Source organism: Sus scrofa, chromosome 13, assembly GCF_000003025.6.
Source record: "Sus scrofa isolate TJ Tabasco breed Duroc chromosome 13, Sscrofa11.1, whole genome shotgun sequence".
Lineage (NCBI taxonomy): Eukaryota > Metazoa > Chordata > Mammalia > Artiodactyla > Suidae > Sus > Sus scrofa.
The window spans coordinates 9,990,416-10,014,906 of record NC_010455.5 but is presented as its reverse complement, the minus strand read 5'-3'; the positions used below and the strand labels follow the sequence as shown (position 1 = coordinate 10,014,906).

General features: G+C 40.8%; 1 protein-coding gene across 3 annotated transcripts in view; it reads right to left on the bottom strand.

Moving 5' to 3' along the window:
• The window catches only part of UBE2E2 (UB2E2), a 382,468-nt gene extending 365,658 nt beyond the window's left edge, over window positions 1-16,810 (bottom strand). Inside the window, exons 1-3 of one of the 3 annotated variants that reach the window (XM_021068635.1) lie at window positions 16,581-16,810; window positions 10,726-10,909; window positions 1,268-1,318 (exon numbers count right to left, since the gene is read on the bottom strand). In XM_021068635.1, the coding sequence (XP_020924294.1) occupies window positions 1,268-1,318; window positions 10,726-10,901 (227 nt within the window). In that variant the 5' untranslated portion in view covers window positions 10,902-10,909; window positions 16,581-16,810. 3 annotated transcript variants of the gene reach the window in all.

The following is a 24,491-nucleotide window of genomic DNA, read 5'->3' as shown; positions in this document are numbered from 1 at the left end:
CAGTTTATTAAAACAAAGGTTCAAGTCATTAAAACAAATACTAAGAAACAAGGGATTTTAAGTTTAATTCAAACTGAAGTTTCTCCACAAATCAATCTACTTACATGAATTGGCCACCAAAGCCTAAACAATGATCTGCCATCTGAAACAGCTTTGATGTAACACAGTCTTGAGTGTGACTGATAAACTGTTAAACAGTTTTACCCAACAAAGAATTATTTGTTTTGAGTGAAACATCTTCTGAACATTATTACTGCAAGTTTATATAATATACATGACTCTCATGTAAAGAAACATAATAAATTCACCACAAACATTAAGTTTTATTAGATTTTTCCTACACAAAATAATTGTCAACTAGCCATTTGGCCATCTGCAAAATGTTCACTTTCATTATTATCTATAGTTGCTATCTTTGCTTTCATATAAAAATAAGACCAGTAAAATCAGAAATCATACCAAACAATGCATTTCAAACTCACGTTCAATACTGGAAATCTGCCCTCTCACATTTAAAGCACAAGACTATCCATTTACACTACAACAACTCCGTGGTGACCTAGTTCTAACACTGAACTCATATCAAAACACAGAAAAATGCCCTAAAATAGACAAACAGCCATCTTCCAGATCCAAGATATAGGAGATTATTTCTTCTTCCTCTACATACCTGTGTATCATTAATCACTTCCAGGCAAGCACTTTAACCTCTCATAAGTAAACTATGACCAGAAAATTTGAGAGCAGGTGGCCATAAAGGAGTGTTTTAAATTTAACATCACTGCCTCCAATCACCCATCCTTACTTAGTCACAACCAATGACTCTAAGAAACAATTTAAACCATGAAGAAACACTGTGTAATGTTAGAGCATTTTAAAAAATCAATTTCCAACAACTAAATAATTATCAAACAGCAAATATTTTCACCACAGTCTTAGTTTATCATTAAAGAAATCATTTAAAACCCCAATACCTCCCTCTTCCACTAAAGATAATTGTATTTCTTACCCTATAATCTGATTATCTTACTGTTCATTGCATGACCTTTCTTTGGCAACTTCACTCTACCGCGACAAACATACTTGCTGAATATTCCACTTCTGCAGAGACAACAACCACCACTGTCTCCCACGGTCATTTAAATCCAAACCACAATGTTTTTACTAATTAATCAAGACTACCACAATGATAGCTGCATATCAGACCAACAGTTCAATTTTATCTTCTACAGAAGATACAAATAAATAAAAATCCGTAAGTACTTACCTACAGTTGGGAGGTGGGTCCAATGTAATTTCTGCAAGTTCCTTCTGAATTCTTCAAAATAAACACAAAGAAAGTTATGTTAAAATGTCACTCTCTTAATATTTCATTAAAATTATACTTTTACGGTAGTATTTCCCACTACTTTGAAAAACTAATACTGTATAAACCATCATATACAATACCAACAAAGTAGTAATTTCTGCCATAATCTTGACAATGTAAAGACAAACAAGACTGGCCATTATTAGTGCTTGCAGCCTGAGAAAGCAACACTATCACTTAAAACTTCGTTAGGCCACTGCCAGCACTAACCAATATTTCTACTTCAAACTGGAAACATCTGTCACATTATTTATGGATCATTTCAACTTCTGATTTGTACTAGAACCTCTCATATAGAAAGGAAAGATGATCACAGTAAGTTGAATCCAACCATGCTGATTGAGACGATCAACTGGTGAAGAGAGGATTATCAGGACCTCATTCCAACAACTGAAATGGGTATCAAAATATAAATGGCATTCTTCCCTGAAGCCTCTAGGACGAAGCAAGTTGAAGGTTTCAAATTTCAATAAGCTTTATTAGAATTCCCTCATTTTAATGTAATTGCATAAGCTTCATGCAAAGAAAAAAAATGAACTTTTATTTTACAAACATGCTTTTGCCCTCATGTTATTTTCATCTTTTATTTTTAACTGTACCTAAACCCTATAAACATACCAGACTGTTTTGTAAGACTAAACAGCAACCTCCTATCATTCATGTTTTTTGTTTTTGTTTATTGCTTTTTAGGGCCACACCTGTGTCACATGGAAGTTCCCAAGCTAGGGGTCCAATCAGAGGGACAGCTGCCAGTCTACACCACAGCCACACCAGATTCGAGCCACATTTGCAACGTACACCACAGCTCACAGCAACACCAGATCCTTAACCTACTGAGTAAGGCCAGGGATTGAACCCGCATCCTCATGGACATTAGTTGGGTGCAGTCAGGTTCGTAAACCACTGAGCCCCAACAGCAACTCCCTCATTCATGTATTATTAAATGGTAGGCTTTGTTAAACCAAATTTTTAAAAATTCTCAAAACCATTCCTTCTCCTCTGCATGGTTTTAAAATATGAGATTCACTGCTGGGTGTCTGCTCTCTGGTAATTATTGATAGTATATGAATAATAGTTTACTAAAGTACCATTAAAGAAAACAGAAAGCAGAACAAAAATATTTACTCTGAAAGAATTTCATTCTATGTCTTTTTCAAGACAACAAATGGAATTATCAGAACTGGTGCACCTCCTTCAGAAGCATTAGCACCAATTTCCCATATGAATCACATGCCAGATATAATTTCACTTCTCTAAGCCATGTGATTCAGGATTGAGGGAGCATTATAAAGTAGAGCGAGACTGAGAAATTTAAACCCAAAAAACCTTTTAATTCTGCTGTCCCGTTAACTGAGAATTCTTGAGCAAAAAGACTATTCACACCTGCGCTCTTTCAAGGTCTCAGTTTTCTATCCTATAAAATGAAGAGGCTGACTAGGACAAAGTCCATGCTCTCTTTAAAACATGATTTCCTTCTAATATGGATTCTATGATTTTTTTATATACATATAAAGTACACATGACCCATAATTAAATAAGAGAAGTCTCAGAGTCTGATATAGAACACCCTTTATGGATTTCACACAAAATTATAAATAAATCAGGCACCTTAAAACTGAATGGGTAAGCTGGCAAACTGAGAACACACATTCACCTCCCACTCCTTCAGGACCCCACTGGTGATAGGGGGTGCAGGGGAAGGAGGGCACAGGGGTACAGAAAGTACAAAGAGGAATAAACAGCAAAGAGAAGGGGATGGTCACCCATGGATGATAATTTTAGTGCATTTCTAGAAGACAAAGCAGAAGAGTATAAATCAATTGGAGTCAGCAGTGACTAAATTGTTCTTGAGGGAGAAAGAATGTCCCGTACAAAGGACCTACCTTAGCAGTGAACACCCGAATAACAAAATATTCCTGATGTATTATTTTTCCACTGGTTCCAAGCTGTTAAAAAACTATGCTTGAAAAAAAAAAAAAAAAAAAAAAACCACTTCTTTACCCTTTTTGTAGTGTGCCTTGCTCTATTCAAATTAAAATTTCAAGGACAAACTAGAAGGGCAAAGATACCTGACGGAAAATAAAGGAATTCTTCTGCTAAGGAAAAAAAAAAAAAAATAGGTTGAGAACCAGAGGGGGCTGCAGAGTACATTAGGATATAAAGACACACTATTCAAAGGGTAAAAAAAAGAAAATCAGAAATCCCAGAAGAAACAGCTATACAAGAAAATCATAGATCAAATAGGAAGGAAACTAAAATGTGTAATAATCTTAATCAAGTAATAGATGTTAAAGGATAGAAAAGATCTGATATATTTTGCCTAAATGCTATGACTCATGGGGTAGCCTTGAGATCATGACTTTGGACTTGAAGGAAATCTAAGCCTAACACTCTGGTCTGGCACTAAATATTCAGGTACAGTAAATGCATAGAAAATTTATTGGTCTTTTACTTATAGATAAAACACGGTAGACAAGTTGTAGCTGCGATACACAATGTAAATGTTGCTAACCTTGAAGATGTAAAATTAGGTGTAGCTAATAGAAACCAACTGAAAGCGGGTAGGGGATACGTATAAGTAGATATAAGAAGAACACATATTAAAATCCAAATTTGACAAAATAGGGAACCAAGGAATACTGTTGAAATTTGAAGGAATAAGAAATAGTGGCTTAAATATATTATTTGGTTTAGAAAGACAATCAATACTCTTTTTTTTTTAAAAAAAAATAGAACTGTCATTTACTGGGAGGAGAGAAAAGAGCAGATAAAAAGCTACATCCTCAAAATTTCATAGCAAGGAGACAAAAGATATTAAGTTACTAATTCAACAAATAGGTATAAGCATATTATTTAGAATTATGAAGAAATCATTAGAAGGTAAACCAGACTCAAAAGGAATGGAATTGGGATAGGGAGAGTGTTAACAGAACATTGCTGCTTTCCATTAAAAATGTCTCTGTGCTGTTTAATTCTGTTAACAAAAACATGAATAATTTTTATAAACTGTTTTTAAACTCAGAGGACCAAAAGAAGAGGCATTCAAAAGAGCATGCTTAAATGGTCAAAACTATTTTTAACATAAAAGAACTTTGGGATTTTCTAATAACTCATCTTGCTTTATGCTTATACTATCCCTTTTGGTTTAAAAAATTGATGTCATACTTTTGTCATAGATTTCTATAACGGAAATTGACACCCCTCTGGATGTCTATAATTCTAAATCTAATTATTCAATACAAAAAGTAATTTACTGATAAACTTGACAAATCTGAGTGGTGAGTCAATATATTATATTTTCAGCTGCTGCTACTAAAGAATGACTGTATTTCTCTTGACAGAAAAGATTATACTAAGAATTGCTATTTAAATGGTTGCAAGATGTCCTGCTGTTTTCAATGACAGCAATCCAATTCTATCTCAAAAGTTGTGATCATGTACGTATTAAGTTTCTCATTCTTGACACGTGGAGTAAGGAAGATAGCTATTTCAGGCACTGGCCCTTAGGGTGAGAAAAAATGAAAAAGTATCAATAATTCACACTTACAGTGTACCTTTTACATGATGATCTTAGGCTATTAAAAGTGAATTAAATGAATCTCACAGAATTCTCTGAGTATTACTGTTTTATCAGTCCCTACTTAGGAAACTAAGGCTAGTGACTTTACACTGGGAATGTGAAAAAACAAGCAATTATCTTGCTAGGTCAAACCAAAAAAGGTCTCTCTCTTATCAGAAATTTTAAGGCAAAATTATTTCTTTAGACATAAGTCAACTAGACAATGCTTAAATTTCCAATTTCTGTCCAGCAGTGCCATTTCTCAGTTAGTATAATACAGAAGTCAGCAACAGCAAATAGTCACTGAGAAAAGTCAGAGACAAAATACAGACTGAATTTCAGTTTGTAAGACTTCACCTAATACCTTCGATATTCCAGCAACAGTGAGAGTATTGTATATGACTGTCATTTTTCTAAAAAGCAAGGGGAGTTGGGTTGGGGCAATGATGATTCATTCACACTTAATTGAAGAATACGGTACCAAAACTACACAAAAAAGAGAAGATATGAAACACTCATTTTAACATCAATACTGGATTGTTTAGCAAAATGAAGCAGTGTATAGGTACTGATATGCTTAAAACACAAACACATTTTAGGTTAAGGAAAATTCAGTAACTCTCTCAGGTCCAAGCAGATCATGAATATACGGACATGGGGATTCACAAAGGTATTTTCTTAAGGTTATTGTTTCAAAACCCTTCTTCTGGAGTTCCTGTCATGGCTCAGTAGTAACGAATCCAACTAGGAATGATGAGGTTGTGGGTTCGATCCCTGGCCTTGCTCAGTGGGTTAAGGATCCAGCGTTGCCATGAGTTGTGGTGTAGGTCCCAGACACGGCTCGGATCTGGCGTTGCTATGGCTGTGGCGTAGGCCGGCAGCTACAGCTCCAATTAGACCCCTAGCCTGGGAACCTCCATATGCCGTGGGACCGGCCCTAGAAAAGGCAAAAAGACAAAAAAAAAAAAACCTTTCTTCCACTTAGATGACTTTCTATATTCCCCTAAGCTCTGCATTTCTCAGTTACCCGAGAACCCCTATTCTAACCAATAGAATCAACTGGTCAAAACCTTTCAAAATAAACTCATCCAACTCATGCAACTTATCACTAAAATTTCTTTAAATATCAAGTAGTTCTGAATTAATTTAGAAGACAGTAATTGCAAATAACTAGAGTTTAATTCTGAATGATGATACATACAATGTATTTGATTCTAAAAGACCACTATTTTTAAGATACCCTCAATTAATGACTGCATTGTAAGATGCATCCTGAGTTCAGTAATATAAAAAAGGTTTTAGGGTGTTTTCTTGTGGCTCAGTGAGTTAAGGATCTAGGATTGCCACTGCTGTGGGTCTGGGTTACTGCTGCGGCACAGGTTCAATCCCTGGCCTAGGATATTCCTTCCACGTGGTACAGGTGTAGCCAAAAAAAAAAAGTTTTTAAATGTGCATTTGAAAACAATCTTCAGCATATGTAAGTTCCCAGGCTAGGGGCTGAATGAGAGCTGCCGGCCTACACCACAGCCACAGCAACTCAGGATCTGAGCCACATCTGCAACCTATACCACAGCTCACGGCAATGCCAGATTGAACCCACATCCTCACAAATACTAGTCAGATTTGTAACCCAATGAGCCACAACAGGAACTCCTGAAATCAACCTTTTAACCTGACAAAAACTTAGAGTCTAAAACCAAATTATCACTCCTAGGACAGTACTGTATTGTGTCTAACAAAATCACAATGTCTACTCTGAACAAAGGCAATGTGAAATAGCATGATTTAAAATTACTCTTTACATGATTTCCCTTCAGCAGTTAATGATCCCAACTAGGAGCCATGAGGATACAGGTTCGATCCCTGGCCTCACTCAGTGGGTTAAGGATCCGGTGCTGCCGTGAGCTGTGGTGTAGGTCACAGACGTGGCTCAGATCCAGTGTTGCTGTGGCTGTGGTGTGGGCCGACAGCTACAGCTCTGATTCAACCCCTGGGCTGGGAACCTCCCTATGCTGTGGCTGCGGCCCTACGAAGCAAAAATAATAATAAAAAAATAAAATAACTATTTACAGATGTGTCAACAAGTGAAAAAACCAGTTCAGTCAATTCAGTGAAGAACTCAAAACAGATGTTTCACTGACTTGGCATTTTAATAAGATCATCAAATTTTGCCACTGCACTGTCCAACTACAAGTATAAGAAATACAGATATAAGACAAATATAATTAGATCTACAGGAAACACAGCAAGAGTGATTAGACATTATCAAGAGAATAGACCAGGATGAAAGCATGCCAATTTTTAAGAAACAAATTTGCCAAAAAGCAAAAGTGCATCAAAGTGCCTATAATCTCCCTCTTAACTCTAAAAAATACAATTAATTTTTAACATTGTTTAAACAAAATACCCACTTAATATTTTCTTTATCCAACACTATTTTTTCTAATACCTGAAAAATGAAATTTCTTTCAAGAAAACACGTTTCTACACCTAACTACTACTTCTACGATAACAGCACATATCATTCAACTGAACAACAATGCACAAAGTGCTTTTCTTGAACTACTATAAAATTATACAATTACAGCATCTGAGCATTTCTAGTTTAACAAACAGCATTATGTCCTCAGAGGTTAACATATACCTCCTTTGCCTAAAGCTTATCAAATGGACTTGAAAAAATATTGTAGATTTTAACCGGCACAAAGTCTGTAACTGCCAGCATCATGAAACCTTACCATGTGCTGAAGAAATATTCTATCGCATTTTGTCTTACAACAGCCCTGCAAAGATGGGTCCATTATTATTTCCATTGAACAGAAGAGAAAGCTGAGGCTTTAAAATGTTAAATTACATACCTAAGATCCTAGAGCAACTAAATGCCAGAACCTAGAATTAAACCTGGATCCTGTCTCTAGCATCCAAGCTCTGCACTGCTACTGATTGATCCTCTCTCACCAAGCGACACTGTTTGGCAAAGATGTCTCATCTCAATAAAAATCAATTATCAATAATAATAAATTAGAATTTTAACTTTAATCTTCTGAACACATTAGTAGCGGGATTCTAATCTCTACAGAAGATCAAACCCCTAAAACAAATTCAAGGTTCTAAAGCAGCCAGTAAATAGATATTGTGACCCTACTATGCTAGGCACTGTGGATATAACGGTGAATTAAAAAGATGTAAGTCCCTGTCCTCGTGATTCCCAATTTTTTCTTCAGTTTTTAGAACTTAGAGATGGGGGAGGCAGGAACAAAGCTGACTTCACTATCAACTAAACTGGGGGAAGGGAAGAGGGAAGAACTGAGGGGTTTTGTTTGTTTGGGGGCTTTTTTACCTAAAAATTGGCAGTGAGGCAGTGTTTTTATATTTGAAACAAATAGTAAATGACTAAGTCACTTTAGACACTCACCCATAAACCATCCAGAGACCTTCTAGAGGAAGGTCATCAATCACAAACTGAAAATCACAGACTCACAGAATAAATTTGCCAAGGGAGGGATTTTTTTTTTTCCAGCCAGGAAGCAAATCAAGACATTTCTTGGAGTTCCCGTTGTGGCTCAGAGGAAATGAATCTGATTAGCATAAGGATGCAGGTTTGCTCCCTGGTCTTGCTGTGAACTGTGGTATAGGTTGCAGACATCCCACATTGCTGTGGCTATGGCATAGGCCAGCGGCTAAAGCTCCAATTTAACCTGGGAACTTCCATATGCATCAGGTGCAGCCTTAAAAAAAAAAAAAGACACTTCCTATTTTCACCAATGCAGTAATACCAATTTCTATCATGTGCCAATCAGACACTGTCCTGAATTTTTTTTTTCCCCTTTTTTGGCCACCCCAATGGCATATGGAATTCCTGGGCCAGCTGCAACCTATGCCATAGCTATGACGACACCAGATTCTTTCACTCACTGTGCTGGGCAGGGGATAGAACCTGAGTCCTAGTGCCACAGAGATGCCACTGATCCCGATGCAGCACGGCAGTAACTCCTGTTCTGGATTCTTCACATGCACCCACATCACCTCAAAACTAAGTTTCATCCCCTATCTGAGGAGGGAGAAAAGGGAAAGCTATGTCTGAATACATATTGTATACTTTGTAGGAAAATGAAGTAAAAAATGATCCATGTACTCGAAAAAATTTTATGTAATCCTCACTTCTACACACCTTATAGCTCACTCTCTTTCCTAAGCGGAGTTTGGTCTTTGCTACATCACCCAAGAAATATGATTTTGAGGTATTTTTATGGTGGTGCTCCCAGCCAGGGGAAAAAGCAAGACAGGATTCTCTGCTAACCAAGCAGAGCACAGACCCAGCAGATGCATTATCCAAACCCGCCCCCCCCCCCACCACAGACCTGGCCTTTTCTGACAAGCTGAAGAGGCCCTGAAAAAACTCTCACTGTCAGAAGCTGAAAACTGAATTAGACTTTCCTCTTTTATACAATCTGTACCTGAATGTCTCCTACCCACCACACCCAGCATCCTTTCTCTCATCTAAACATCATATTTTCTCCATCCCCACCTTCCTTATCTGTTCTAACTTCACCCCGACTTCCCCACAGCAGGTCCTTCTGTGCTGTGGCCAGGCAGCAGAAGAGATGGGTTCACCAGCTGAGGCCTTCTGCATTTGTGATGTGAGAGCGGAAACAAACTGAACCCTTTCCCCCATGCCAGCGTGTGAGTAGAGAGGTTCAAAGGTTTAAAGTTCAAGGCGACCTGACTTTCAAACAACTCCTTCAACAGAGGTTATAGGGATTGGCAACACACTTCCGGGAAAGGGAGAATGACCACCCTAGTCTCCCAGAATGGGCTTCTGAGCACTCACCATCACTCTAACATCTCTCCCTAGGAAGTCATGCCCCACCAGGCATGAGAAGGTTCTTCCCAATCCTATGCACTGATGAGGCCAGAGAAAAAAAAGGTCTACCAGGCCACATGGTTTATAATCTTTGGGATGAGTTTCCCCTAATCCATACTATCCAATAAAGTATAAAGCTATCATTCAACATTCAGACATTCTACTATGTCTAAAACTTACAGACTCCTTTTATTTATACTTATTTAATATAAAAAAAGGTATCAAACAAAGCAAGAATAATACATCACAGGAGCAGGAAAGATTCTACTAAATTCAATTCACTTTAAAATATTTACCAAGACATATTCTATAACGTAACAATATTAAAGCAGATTTCCTCTGCCGAGTCCAATGACATGCCAATCATCATAAACATTGATGTGGCAATAGAGAATCATTCAAATATCTTCCTTCCAGATCTATCTATTCTCTGGAGAAAAAGAAAATCTTTATCAAGACTGAAACACTGCCTAATATAATGAAACCAAGAAGCATTTGTTGGTAACTCCAGCATTTCTCCCTTTACTAACAGGAAGGAGTAGGAAACACACTGCCCCTCAATAACCATTTCAACAGATTCCCGCTCTCTATTCTCTGCTACTGAATGGAATAAAATATTAATAGTCAAGGAACCATTAAATCAAATCATCACATTTTTACACGCCTTTTTCTTTCCATGCTCACCTAACAACACACACACACACACACACACACACACACACACACACACACAATGGACATGTACTTTATAAATTTGCCATGCTGTTCAATTGACTTTAAAATCACAAAAAAAAGTAATAATCTTGAAGAAGAACAAAAAGTCCAAGAACTTCATGGTCCACATCTCACAAAAATGATCAAATGCAAGGGAAAGACAGAACTTAAGGTGACAAATAGATACTAAAAACAAAGAGGTTATAACAATTGAAGTACCTCTTAGCACTAGTTGACAATTTAGCAGCTGTTTTGCTGGATATTTTTCCCTCCTTTTTCTTGGGCTGAACTTGTTCTCTTTCTGGTTCTTGCTGGACACTTTCACGTTGGTCTCCATCAGAACTTCCTCCACTAGTGCTTGGACTGTCATCAACTCTTTGTGCCTCAGTGGACATTTTAGATCCTGGATTAAAGAGTCAAAAATCATTTATTCAGTTGTGGAAGGGCTACATTAGGGCACCTCAAGAATAGAGAGAAAATGAATCTTAAAGTGGACCACGTAAATAAAGCTCACTACAAAATGAATGAGTTGGTCATTTACAAAACCACCCTGGGAGCTGTCAAAACTTTTCTTTCATCCATTCAAAATGCACGGGAAGACAAATGAAAACACATGAAACATATACACAAAATGGTCATAACAACATCACTCATAGAGCCAAAAAGAGGAAACAACTCCAATGTCTACTAACTGGTGAACAGACAAATCCAAAGTAGTATATCCAAACAATGGAATATAATTCAGCCATATAAAGGAATGCAGCATCTACATGCAACAACATGGATGAACTGTGAAAGCATTATGCTAAGTGAAAGAAGACAGTCACAAAGGACTACAGACTGTATGATTCCATTCATATGAGACATCTAGAACAGGCAAATCCACAGAGACAGAAAAGTCAGTAAGTGATTGCCAGGGGCTGGGAGTGGAGGAAGAACCTAAAAGGACTGCTAATAGGTACAGTGTTTCCTTTGGGGGTGAGGAAATTGTTCATTAAATTAAATTAAATAATGGTGATGTTGTACAACTCTAAATACTCTGAAAACTACTGAGTTACACATTTTAAAAGAGTGGATTTTATAATATGTGAATTACATGTCAATAAAGCTGTTACCAAAAAAAAAAAAAAAAAAAAAAAAATTGAGGGCCTGCTCTCCATCAAGCACTATGCTAGGCCCTTTGGTCCCACAAGCACAAGAGATCTGACCTAGTGGGTAATCCAGCTTGCAAATGCTGGAGCTGAGGTTAGTAAAAACAGTCACAGGAACAGAGAAATGAAGGAGCCTTTTGCATTATTTTGAAACATTACACAGATACATCCTCCAGACTAGGCTAAGGATAAAATCCTCTAAACCAATCAATTGCTTTAAGTAACCTTTGTGGTAATAGAAAAACACAGATGTCTCCATGATTCTAAATAAAAACTGAACCTTACAAAGGCACCTGCACTGATCCGGCAATATACCAAGCAACCATTTTCACAGGAGGTGAAGACTGTATGGAGACAATGAAGGATGCTTTCGTTCCCCCACCCACAATCTGGATGAAATATCCCTCAAGGCTTTCAAATTTGCTCTGAGTTCATGTTCTGCAAGCAACTCTAACTACCAATTCAATTTTCTCAATACCTTGATACACAGGCAGCTGCTATAACCTAGACAACATGCCCCAACATTCCACTCCTCTCTTCTCAACTGTCATTCTATCATCATCAATTTCTGAGTTTGATCACTATAAATATATCTCTATGACCTGACTAGCTTAGCATGTACTGACAAATCCAAAGCCAAACTGACAAAACCAATGCCCAGCTTGTTACCCCATAACCACTTGAGATGGTACAAATGCCTTCTCTGAAAAACAAAACTACCTTTAAGAAGTGACATTAGGAGTTCCCATCGTGGCACAGCGGAAATGAACCATGAGGTTGTGGGTTTGATCCCTGGCCTCGATCAGTGGGTCAGGGATCCAGCATTGCCATGAGCTATGGTGTAGGTCGCAGATGCAGTTCAGATCTGGTGTTGCTGTGGCTGTGGCGTAGGCTGGCAGCTACAGCTCCGATTAGACCCCTAGCCTGGGAACCTCCATATGCCGTGGGTGTGGACCTATAAAGACAAAAAAAAAAGAGGTGACATTAACAACACAAAATATACCTTTAAAAATCATATATAAATGGGAAAAATTCCTTTTGAAAAAGATATTATATTACTCTTAATCAAATTAAGGCCTGAGGAGTTCCCATCGTGGCTCAGTGGTAACAAACCTGACCAGGATCCATGAGGAAGTGGTTAGATCCCTGGCCTCGCTCAGTGGGTTAAGGATTTGGCGTTGCTCTGAGTCATGATGTAGGTCAAAAATGAGGCTCGGATCCAGAGTTGCTGTGGCTGTGGTGTAGGCCAGCAGCTGCAGCTCTGATTCAACCAACCCCCAGCCTAGAACTTCCATATGCCTCTGGTGCGGCCCTAGAAAAGCAAAAAAAAAAAAATCAAGACCTGAAATAAAACTGTATTTGATAGATCTAAAATAAGAATTAATATGAAAAAGAAAGATACCTCAAATAAAGCACTGTTTTTAATTATTATAATTAGTCCAAATGTATAGCTAGCTGACAATGATTAAAATTCATCATCACCAAAAATTTAACTTGCAGCTTGCTCTAAACCAGTTATTTCATAATACAAACCGTCATGGGATTGAAATTTTTATGGTTAAGACAAACCAAAAAGCACTGCAAGAGAACTGAAGGCATGGTAAGCACAGAGGAGTGAAGAGTGAATAGAAAATACTGAATGCCTTCAATAAGATATCACACAAACACTCCACCAACCCCCAACAGTCCCCTCCCCCACCCTCTTGCCAAACAAAAATAAGTCTGCCCAAAGCAGCTCTGAAACATGTGGGGAAAAGTGACTGCTTTCCCACCTATGCAGTAAATGGAGAGCATGAGTCTCCAGAGCTGTGGCATCTTTTACAAGCACTGAAGTCACCTCACAGAATACTGAAATTTTATATCAGTATGTTTCACATGTAGCTCAACAATCTTAATATAATCCTTGTTTTTTTCTATTTCTATTTCATTTAAACTCTCATTCTTGGATTTAGTAATTTTTTTCAGCTTACTTCTCTCAGTTAAAATATATCAGAACTTAAAACCCTCTAAATATGTATATAAGAGCATGTTAGCTCTTATTCTCAGGGAAAGGCCCTCAGATACAGCAAAATACTGCTAGCAATATTTTGAGAAATGTGAAATGAGTGATAAATCATTTTATATATCTTAAAACAGAAGCAATCCATTATGTGACAAATATACAGAAACCTAAAGGAAATAAAATTCTTTTTACTGAAGCTCCAGCTTCAGTTTAATAAACTATGCCTAGAATTTCAGTTGTATATTACATTAGTTACAAAGCTACACACATTCTTCTTAATACTCTTATTTATGTGTATTTACACAATATCTAATAATGCCATGAGTATATAAAATTACTTAAAAGACTACTCAGGGATATAAGCTGAGCCATAATCTGAAATCTAAATTTTATAAACTGCTCCAGAATATCAGAAGTCTAAAGAATAAATAGTTCACTAGAGAACTATTAAAAATACCCAAATAGATGTATAATTTCTACAGTTTCACAATAAAGAAAAAAATATTATTTCCACTTTTGACCTAAGATACCTTATTTCATCCAAACCTACAGATGATAAATTCCCCTGGGGCCACTAGTAACCGCTATAAAAACTTTTAGAAACAAAGTTCTCATATCTTTTTCAAATATCAAGAGTAAGGGGAATTTCTATTGGTTTTGTTTTTTGAATGCCTGATTACAGGAAAAGCATGGGGAAAAAGTATTACATTACTTAGGTGACAACTAATTTTATGAAGAAAAACAGTCTATAAGCATTTAATTAGTTATAAGACTGTGTACTTACAAGGTGTTCTCTTTAAATTACAAATGAATAAAAGCTTTGAAATAAAACTCTTATCTTCTAAATCAGCACTTTAATTTTATCTTTTAAGATTAATTCCTAAATAGCTAATTTGATTCAATTATCTAATCTAGAGGGAAGATAAACTTGAACCCCACAGTTATAAACCTAAGCTTCCATGACAATTTCAAAGATATTAACATACTGAAATTTATATTTTTACTTTGTACTCAGAGTAAAACTTGCTTTCTAAACATAAAATAGTAAAATAGACCTCACTCAAATACGTGTTAAATTAAGAGTTTAGATATGGTCCATTCTTCAACACAAAAATTACCTAAACATGTATTAGCTATGTACTCTATGTTGTAATTACAGTCTTGGAAATTAGTAACATATGAAATGAAGCTCCCACTGTTCCATAAAACTGAACTGATTTAGTTAATAATATTACTGAAAACATAAAAACAACTTGTCACTCCATAAATCCGGATTACTATCCAGATAAGCCTTATAATGTACCTCATGATATAAAACTGCAAAAGCAAGTGTTCATTTGAGCTTTTACAACAGGAAATCGTTTAACTCTGTCATCTGATTTCTTGCTATTTGTCTTCCCACTCATGTTTCTAAACTTTCCTAAAACGTAAAATAAAACAATTTAGGTTACACAGATACCTAGCAATATCCAGCTTGTACTTACTTGCAAAGATATTTATGCACGAAATAATTATGGAACACTCAAGTTTTGAGAAAAAAGTGCTATATGTCCTGGGGGAGGGGTGCACCTTTCAATAATGGGGTGTGACATTATATGAAAACCCTCCCTCATCAGCATCAGCCCACATACAAAACTCTAAAGAGCCAAGGAGCATCCAAGGTGAGAAAACACAAATATTTAGATTTCGAAGGCCCAGACAGAACTACCGCATATTCAGGTACATACTTTTTTAAGAATTGGGGATTTTAAAAAACTAAGCAGAACTTAAATATCTTTCTGAAAGACTAGATACTCTTAAGGTAAATCCTAGCATTTCCTTTTGAACTTTAAAATATTTTAGTGGACTCTCAAGAATAAACAATTCAAAAAGATGAATCTTGAAAACATGCAAATCGGTGTAACAGCCACCGAGCACAGGATGAGGTCTTTCTAAAGCGGCCTTAATTTCCTTAAGGGAAGATGGATTGGACATTTCTGGTTGGTCGTGGGAAAAAAAAAAAAGCCACAAGAAGCTACGCTTTATCTTCATTAGAAATGGTAAAGGGCAAAAGGATCAAAACATTAAGAGAGGAGAGAGGGAGGAGGGGGAGATGATAGGGTCGAGGGGAAGGGGGAGCCAGTTTCGAACCAGGCCAGCGGGGGCTGCAGAGAAAAGATCGGAGAAAAATGGGCTTGGGTTCCAAACTGTGACAAGCGCTGGGCTTCACAAAAGACCCAGACAACACACACTCCACACCAGGGCAGACACAAACACACCCCGCAAGGTCTCCAGGCGAGCCACGGGGGTGCGGCGGCGCGAGGGAACCGGACCCGGCACTCGCCGAGAGGCACCATGTGCAGCAATTATGCAATTAGGGAAAATAGCAAAAGATCAAGCCGGGCACTTTGCACCGTGACATTTATCCTGTACTTTTGCTAAGACTTAGTTCCAGGATGCGGCTGGGAGAGAGAAGGGGCCAGGAGGGTGGCGAGGGATGGGGAACTGAGAACGGAAGGGGGTAGAAGATGGGCAGGGAGGGAAGAGGCAGAGGGAGGTGGATGGGGAGGAGGGGGAGGGGTGGAAAGGGCGAGAAACAGGGGCAGGAGGCTCGCGGGAGGGGGCGCGGGGACTGGGCTCGGGGGAAGGGAAGCGGGGCGCGAGCGACGTCGGCAGAGCCCTGCGGCGCCGAGTGGAGCGGGGGCCGGGGCGGGGGCCCGGCGCGGCCCGGCGAGTACCTGAGGGAGGGGCGTCCGCGCAGGTCGCGGGCTCGAGACCCAGCCAGGGAAGAGGGGGCTGCGGAGGAGCGGGGGAAGGGGCGCCGAGGAGGCCCCGGGGACGGGCTGTCCCCGCGGACCGTCCAGTCACCGAACCCAGACCCACGCACAGCGCACCGCACGGCCACGCCTGTCCGCGCCGCGCCCGTGCCCGCCTGGACTCACCCTCGGCGCCGCCGCCGCCGCCCCGGCCGTTCCAGCTCCGGGTCCCGAGGCTGCTGCCCGCGGCTGTTGCTGTGGTCGCCCCTGAGTCCAGGAAAGTGAAGCCACCGCCTCCGGGAGCTGCCGCCGCCCGGCCGTCCGCGCGCGCGCCCGTGACTGCGCGTGCCCGCGTGCCCGCCCGGAGAGACCGCGAGAGCGCGAGCCCCACGTCGGCCCGCCGCGCCGCGCGCCTCTCCGCCCCTCCTCCTCGCGCGCGCGGCCGCGAGGGGGCGGGAGCGCGCACGGCGGGTACCCCCGCGGCCGGGCAGGGGAGCCGGGAGGCGGTGCAGAAAAGTGAAGTGACAGCCGAGTCCCGCGAGCGGCGGCGGGCGAGGGGCGTCCCACGGAGAAGGTGCAGCCGGGACCCAGAGAGACGAGGGAAACAGGCTGCGGGGCCGACTGGAGGGAGGGACGCGGGGACCTTGATGGGCACGCGCGTTAAAGGGAAATGCTGGCTGGGGGTGGGGCGGGGGGGGCTGGGATTTGCTCCAAGGAGAAGCAGGGGCTGGGTTTTATCCCCGGCCGCTGCGGCCCTGGCTTCGCACTACCTTCAAAGCTTCTCGAAGTGGCTAAGGACTAACTCTGTTGCCAAAGGCGTGGAGTCCACTTGCGGCCAGGATGGACAACTTCTGCCTTGGACTCCCTGGGGCCCAGAATGTGAGAGCAAAGATCTCCAGGCCGTTCTGCCCTGGGATACTGAGGGGAGCAAGTGGGTGGGGGAGTAGCACTCTCAGAGCAAGTGGGATGCTGCTGTTAGGTCCCCGTTGAAGGGTATGGGAACAGGAGCAGTGCTGCGGGTGACTCGAGGAAATGTTAGGTTCCCCTATAATCTTAACCCCAAATAACCTATGTCTCCTATGCAAATTCAGCTTCCACAAAATTTCCCCCACCTCCACCTGCTCCTAAACGTCTATACAAAGACCCTGGATCTGTCACTGTATGTGGACAAAATGTCCTGCCCTGCAGGGCTGATGACGGCCTCGTCAGGTTGTTGATGACAGCCAGGTCCAGAGCAACTCAAGCATCCATAAGGCCCCAGGAGACAGGAGAAAGTCAAGATGCATACATATGTCTAGAGCTGGACATCCTTTTTCAAATACCGTCTTTAAAGAATTGACTATTACTTTACAGCATCCTCGAAAATTGCTCCTAGCCTCCACAAGTCACCATTGAGCAAAACGTGGGTGTGTTCTTAGATATCAACTCTATGTATCACTCAAGGACATCAGCAGGCCCTGTTACCCTTAAACTCTAAACTATGTATTGGAGGATTAGTAATTACCATATCCTGGGCCTATCATCAATTGTATAGCCACCTATATCTCTCACACAGTGCAATAGGAAAAGATGACATAAAATGCATCAGATTTTTAAATATTTAGAATGTGACCAAAATAAAACATTTCATAGACTGACTTAAATGTGTATGTATTTATTTTACCCCATGTTATTTTTGGTTATTAATATTCTCATTTTCTTTATTTTTTCCTGGCGGCACCCACAGCATGCAGAAGTTCCTAGGCCGGGGACTGAACCCACACCACAGCAGCAACCTAAGCCGCTGCAGTGATAATGCAGGATCCTTAACCCACTACTCCCCAAGGGAACTCTAGTAATCTCATATTCTTGATTGTGTTTCAGTATGCTTTGCAACTGTCTGGTGAGGATAGACGGCAGAATCCCCATTTCCCAGGTCTCTATGCTTTTCTCCAAATTAATTACTCTTCTGTGTACTCTTGGGTATATATCCTGTTGGTTTCTGTTTGTTCATAGGGCATGTTTTATAGTAAAGTACTCTTCTATGCAGAAAGTATCCAAGTTGCCTTTTTCAGTCCTGATCATTGGCAGCTGCAGGGCCAGAGATGGAGCAAGGACAACTTTAAACTTTATAAAAGGAGTAGAAGACGGAGTTCCCATCGTGGCGCAGTGGAAACAAATCCAACTAGGGACCATGAGGTTGCTGGTTCAATCCCTGGCCTCGCTAAGTGGGTTAAGGATCCGGCATTGCCATGAGCTGTGGTGTAGGTTGCAGATGCGGCTCGGATCTGATGTTGCTATGGCTGTGGCATAGTCCTGCAGCTGCAGCTCTGGTTCAACCCCTAGACTGGGAACTTCTGTATGTCACACCTGCGGCCCTAACAAAAAAATTTTTTTAAAAAGAGTTACCTTTTTCATTGATTCAAGGAATATTTATTGAGTACCAGGCACTGTCCTAGGTATTTGGAATACTACATTGAATAAAAGAGAAAAATCCCTGTCCTCACAGAGTTTTCGATCCTTGACTCCTTGTTTTACACACTATATCTAACTCCTCAGGAAATTCTCTTGACTTTGCCTTTGAAAATATGTCCTAAAAGTATCCACTTCTTCCCATCTCCCTCCCCACAGCTATTACCCTGTTCCAAGCCACCATCATCATTCAAGAATAGCCTCTTACCTGATCTTTCTACTTCCCCTTTCCCTTCCCCACACATCCCAATTCCTTCCCTGCAAACAACAGTCTAAGTGATCCTTTAAAACATGGGTTAATATAGGTCTCTCCTCTGTTCAAAACTTTAGGGGCTTCCTGGAGTTCCCATCGTGGCACAGTGGTTAACAAATCCGACTAGGAATCATGAGGTTGCGGGTTCAATCCCTGGCCTTGCTCACTGGGTTAAGGATCTGGCGCTGCCATGAGCTGTGGTGTAGGTTGCAGATGCGACTTGGATCCCACGTTGCTATGCCTCTGGTGTAGGCCGGTGGCTACAGCTCCGATTAGACTCCTAGCCTGGGAACCTCCATGTGCCGAGGGAGCGACCCAAGAAATGGCAAAAAGACCAAAAAAAAAAACAAAAAAAAGGGGGGCTTCCTACCCTAGAGTAACAGCTAAAGATCTTACAGTGGCCACATGGCCCTACATGATCTGCCTGTCACCCCCAGCCAGGACCCCTCTGACCTCATGTTGCACGACCTTACCCCACCCTTTTCTCCTTCCAACCACAGTGGCTTTCTTGCTCACATGGAACACACCCAGCCTTTCTCATCCTCAAGACATTGAACCTACAGTTTCCTATCTCTAGAACATTCTACCCTCCCCCAGCACCTCTTATTTCTCTTTTCTGCTTTATTTTTCTTCATTATCATCCAAATAAATCTGAAAGAATATATTTTTTACTTATTTATTTTAGTCTTCCCCTTCTCCTCTGCTCCTGCTTCTTCGTCCTCCCCTACACATATAACACTTTGGGAAGAAAGATTTCATCGACTGCAGGTCATTGTTGTATCTATTTAGTAAATACTAGTTGAGTGAATGAAGTTGACCTCTTTCATTCCTGGCGTCATTATTCTAATTTCTTCAGTAATCAAATAGCCATTAACATGTTCTTAATTTGTTCCAGGAAAAATTCTGGCACTGTATGTATTTGAGCACACAAACACCCCATCAGGTTGGTTTCACTCAGTCAACCCCACTGGACAAATGAGGACCACAAAGGGCAGGGAGAGGAAATCACTTGCCCGCAATCACACAGCAGAGCTGGAATTTGGAATCAGCAATTTGGCTCTAGAGTCTGTGAATTTCAGGACACTTTAGCTAGAGTCCATGAGTCTACTCATGCTAGAGTCCAGGGTTAAAAACATAAATTGTACTTGATTTTCTCAATTACTTTCCCCTCTGACTTAAACCTGGTCTCTGAAGCAAGTATGTCACTTTCCTTCTTCTTCCTGCTCTGGTCCATTAATATGTCATCTTGAACTCCCCACCCCCCCCACTCCTTTCCTACACCTCTTATTTTTGGGCTTTAATATAGAGCCTACATATTACCAAGATGCTCAACAAATGTTTGCTGAACAAATGGATAAATGAATGAATTATTAATAGGAAATGGAAGAATGCTGATGACAAATGCCCCTGACTTTCCCACTTGATCAGGGACTACCGCTTGGCCACTATGCACGGTAGTATATGTTGCACACTGCAAAATATCAGCCAGCACCATTCACTTAAATTAAGATGAAAATATCTTTTTAAGAGTCTGAGTGTTTCTTCTTCTCTTAGCCCCTGCCCAAGTATGGTAGTCAGTCTCAAAATGGCCTCAAGGATTCTTGCCCCCTGGTATTCACGCCCTGTGTACTCACCTCCCATATCATACTAGGCTTGGTTGGTATAATGCTGAGACATGATAGTGCATCACTTCTGAGATGATAAAAGACACTTGAGTTTCCAATTTGGCGCTCTCTCTCTCTCATCTGCCACATTTTGAGTGGCCCTATGCAGAGGCCTATGTTTCTAGAAACTGAGGTCTTACTCTGATACCCATGTGAATGAATTTGAAAGCAGATCCACTGACTTTAGCTGAGCTTTCAGATGCCACCCTGCTGGACATCTGCATACAACTTCATGAAAGACCCTGAGTGGGAAAGAGCCAGCTAAGTCACTCTTGAACCTTGAGATATTCAATGTATTCAGCAATTAATTTTTGAGAATAATTTGTTGCGCAGTAATTGGTAGTTAATACAGGTGCTCACTGCTTCTAATGATGCCAGTTCCTCCTCAAGTTCTCTGCAGACCAAGGTTGCTATGGCCATGTTAGCTCCTGCAAGTGAGAAGTCCCACTCACTCCTGAAAGGGGTTATTGCATCTGACCTCCCAGAAATACAGAGGGGCTTAAGTAGGCACTGAGATACAGGCAAGAGTCTCAAGAGACAGTTCAGGCTAGGAATGGAAAAACAGAAAAAGTGGTTCCAAGTGGCTATTTTTAGACATCATAGGAGTAAGAAGGGAAAGACCTGCCCTGAAAAAGACTATCAGAACAGAGGAAAGAATAATGACATGGAAGGGTCAGAGATTCGCTGAGCGATGAGGCTGTAGATACGGTTTTCTTTGTCATAGTTATTATATTGTTATTAATACAATAAATAGAAATATTTTGTTTATTTATTTTTCTGCCCATGCCTGTGGTGTGTGGAAGTTCCCTGGCCTGGGATCAAACCTGTACCACAGCAACAACCCAAGCCACAACAGTGAAAATGCCAGATCCTTAACCCGCTGGGCCACCAGGGAATTCTAAATACAAATATTTTACTTTTTTTTTTTCTATTTTAGGGCCACACCCGTGGCATATGGAGGTTCCCAGGCTAGGGGTCTAATCGGAGCTGCAGCTGCCAGCCTACACCACAGGAACAGCAAGGATCCTTAACCCACTAAGTGAGGCCAGGGATGGAACCTGCATCCTCGTGGACCCTAGTAGGGTTTGCCAACCACTGAGCCCATGAAGGGAACTCCGACAAATATTTTAAACTTAGGGAAACATATACAGAGGAGGGAAAGCCTTGCTCTGATGTGCATCTTTCTTGCAGTACAGAGACACTTTGGAACTGAACTTTCAGGAGTCATGATCCTGGTTTTACTTCTTCCTTACTGTGATCACGGACATGTTTCTTAGCTTCTTACTGACAGATTCCTTATCTACTGATGGGGCTTATTTTAACAACTAAAACTTATGCAGGGTAAGATAAAAGATTAAATGGGCTAAAATACGTTGGCAGCTTAAGTAGAGTTGGAAAAAGAACAAGGGTCCTACAATTGTGAGCTTCTAGTCTTCCTAGTGGTTTAGTAAGTGGAAGGTCATGTGACCATCCAGCATAGCGGTTATTACCTCACTGGAGTCTGCTACTTTTTCTTGCAGTCTCCCTGTCACAGCAGCCTGTCTCCCTGCATCCTAAACCTTTTAATAGCCCCTATTCAGCTGCAAGTACTCAAGGGCAAAGACCAGGCTTATGCATCTCTGTGTTTACACTTTAGGATAAAGAGTAGGCTCCCTGAAAGGGCTAGTCAAATCAATGATAAACCTGCTTGTCAACTCATCTCAAATTTGGGAAGTTGGGAGATAGGTGTAATTGTTCTATGTCTTTCATTTCAGCAAGCATTTCAAAGACTGCATAAGCTCTGTAGTATTTCTTACAAATCCAGAAAGTATATTAATGAATATTTTCCAGAGCTTTATGAGCCTTCTGGCCCTCTCTGCAGATTCCGTTAAGAAAAATTATGAAATTTCCTTACATGTGGACAAAATGAAGAAGATACTATTTGCTGTCTTTATCTTAATAGTTTTTTCTCTCTACAGTCATCTTAGTGCACCCTTCTATGCTTAGAAAGGCCCACTTTTTTTAAAATAAAAACTTTGTCAAGAGATAATTCACAGAGTACACAATTCACCAATTTAAAATGTATAATTCAATAGTTTTCAGTACTTTCGAGGATTCATGGGAGGGCATAATTTTTGAGAATGGAGAATGAAGATTCTTCTGTTCTCTTTCACTTGCTGTCTATTCTGTTATATTTTTCTGTTGACCAGGGCTTACTGTGTGGACCCTATACTTCAACAATTATTTGGGCTTTCTGGGGTTAATATTCAAACGAGGGTCAAACGAAAGGGTACCATCATCAGAGAAGCCAAGGCCCCTGGTTGCTGACTTATTTCACCAGCCTGGCCCTGTTCATGTTGTGTCCTAGAACACTGGTGTGAGCACACACACACACACACACTGCTCCCCTTATTAGTAGAGTCTTTCAGACATCAAGATGAAGGTAGTAGTGCAATAGGCTTATTTATGTATAAAAAAAGGGAAAGGGAGCAGAAGTAGGCAGGGAAATCCTTCAGGCTACAACATAGGTTTGACACCTGTGCAAGGAGAGAGGAGAGAAGGAGAACTGGGTAGAAAGAACTTCAGACTGCAGTGCAGCTCTGAGGAACTTTCGTCTAGCCTAACAAAAAGCTCCAGTGCAAAGATTGTCCCTGAAGTGGCAGAGGTGGCCAGATCCTTCTATCATGCTTAGTCCTTTGTCAAGGCTGCCCAGGAAGAGCATGTTCTTGGTTAAAAAGGTAACGTGGGTCATGAAAGCGCTTACAGCTGGAAGCTGTCAGCTAACGCCCCACATCAGGTAGGCAAGTTCTTGCTTGAAGAGTGATTCAAGCCTTGCATCTCCATAGCTACATACTTTCCTTGCCTCTTTGTCATCAGAACTCCACATTCATAAATCGAGTTGGACTCCAGACTTTTGTTTATTTATTTATTTTATTTTTTTGTCTTTTTGTTGTTGTTGTTGTTGTTGCTATTTCTTGGGCCGCTCCCGCGGCATATGGAGGTTCCCAGGCTAGGGGTCGAATCGGAGCTGTAGCCACCGGCCTAAGCCAGAGCCACAGCAACGCGGGATCCGAGCCGCGTCTGCAACCTACACCACAGCTCAGGGCAACGCCGGATCGCCAACCCACTGAGCAAGGGCAGGGAGCGAACCCGCAACCTCATGGTTCCTAGTCGGATTCGTTAACCACTGCGCCACAACGGGAACTCCGGACTCCAGACTTTTGTTTGTCCATCTGCCTTGGACTTGTTTACTTGGATGACCTCCTCCACTCATGCTACTGCTCACCATCTCCACCTTGGTTATAAATTTTGTGCCTTTTTTTTTTTTTTCTTGCCACACTCACGGCATACGGAAGTTCCTGGGTCAGGGATGGAACCCACACCCCAGCAGCAACCCAAGCCACTGCAGGGACAGCACTGGATCCTTAACCCACTGAGCCACAGAGGAATTCCTAAACTTTGTGCTTTTGATCATAGCTGATATCTTGCCCCAGTTCTTCCATTTGCATTTGCTTAATATTCAATATATCCAATCCCATGCTGGGTTCCAGCTTTCATTAGACTGAATCAAAACAAAGGCCCAAGTTCTTTGGTGGTTTAAAGTTCGAGTGAGTAGAGTATAAGCTTTGTTATTAACTCCTATCATTTTACTCTCTTTTAAAGGTAAGAGAAAGGGATTCACCGGCAGATGCCCTGAGAATATATAAGCATTCAAAGAGTTGGCTTCTTTTTCTCCGTTTTGTTCCAAAA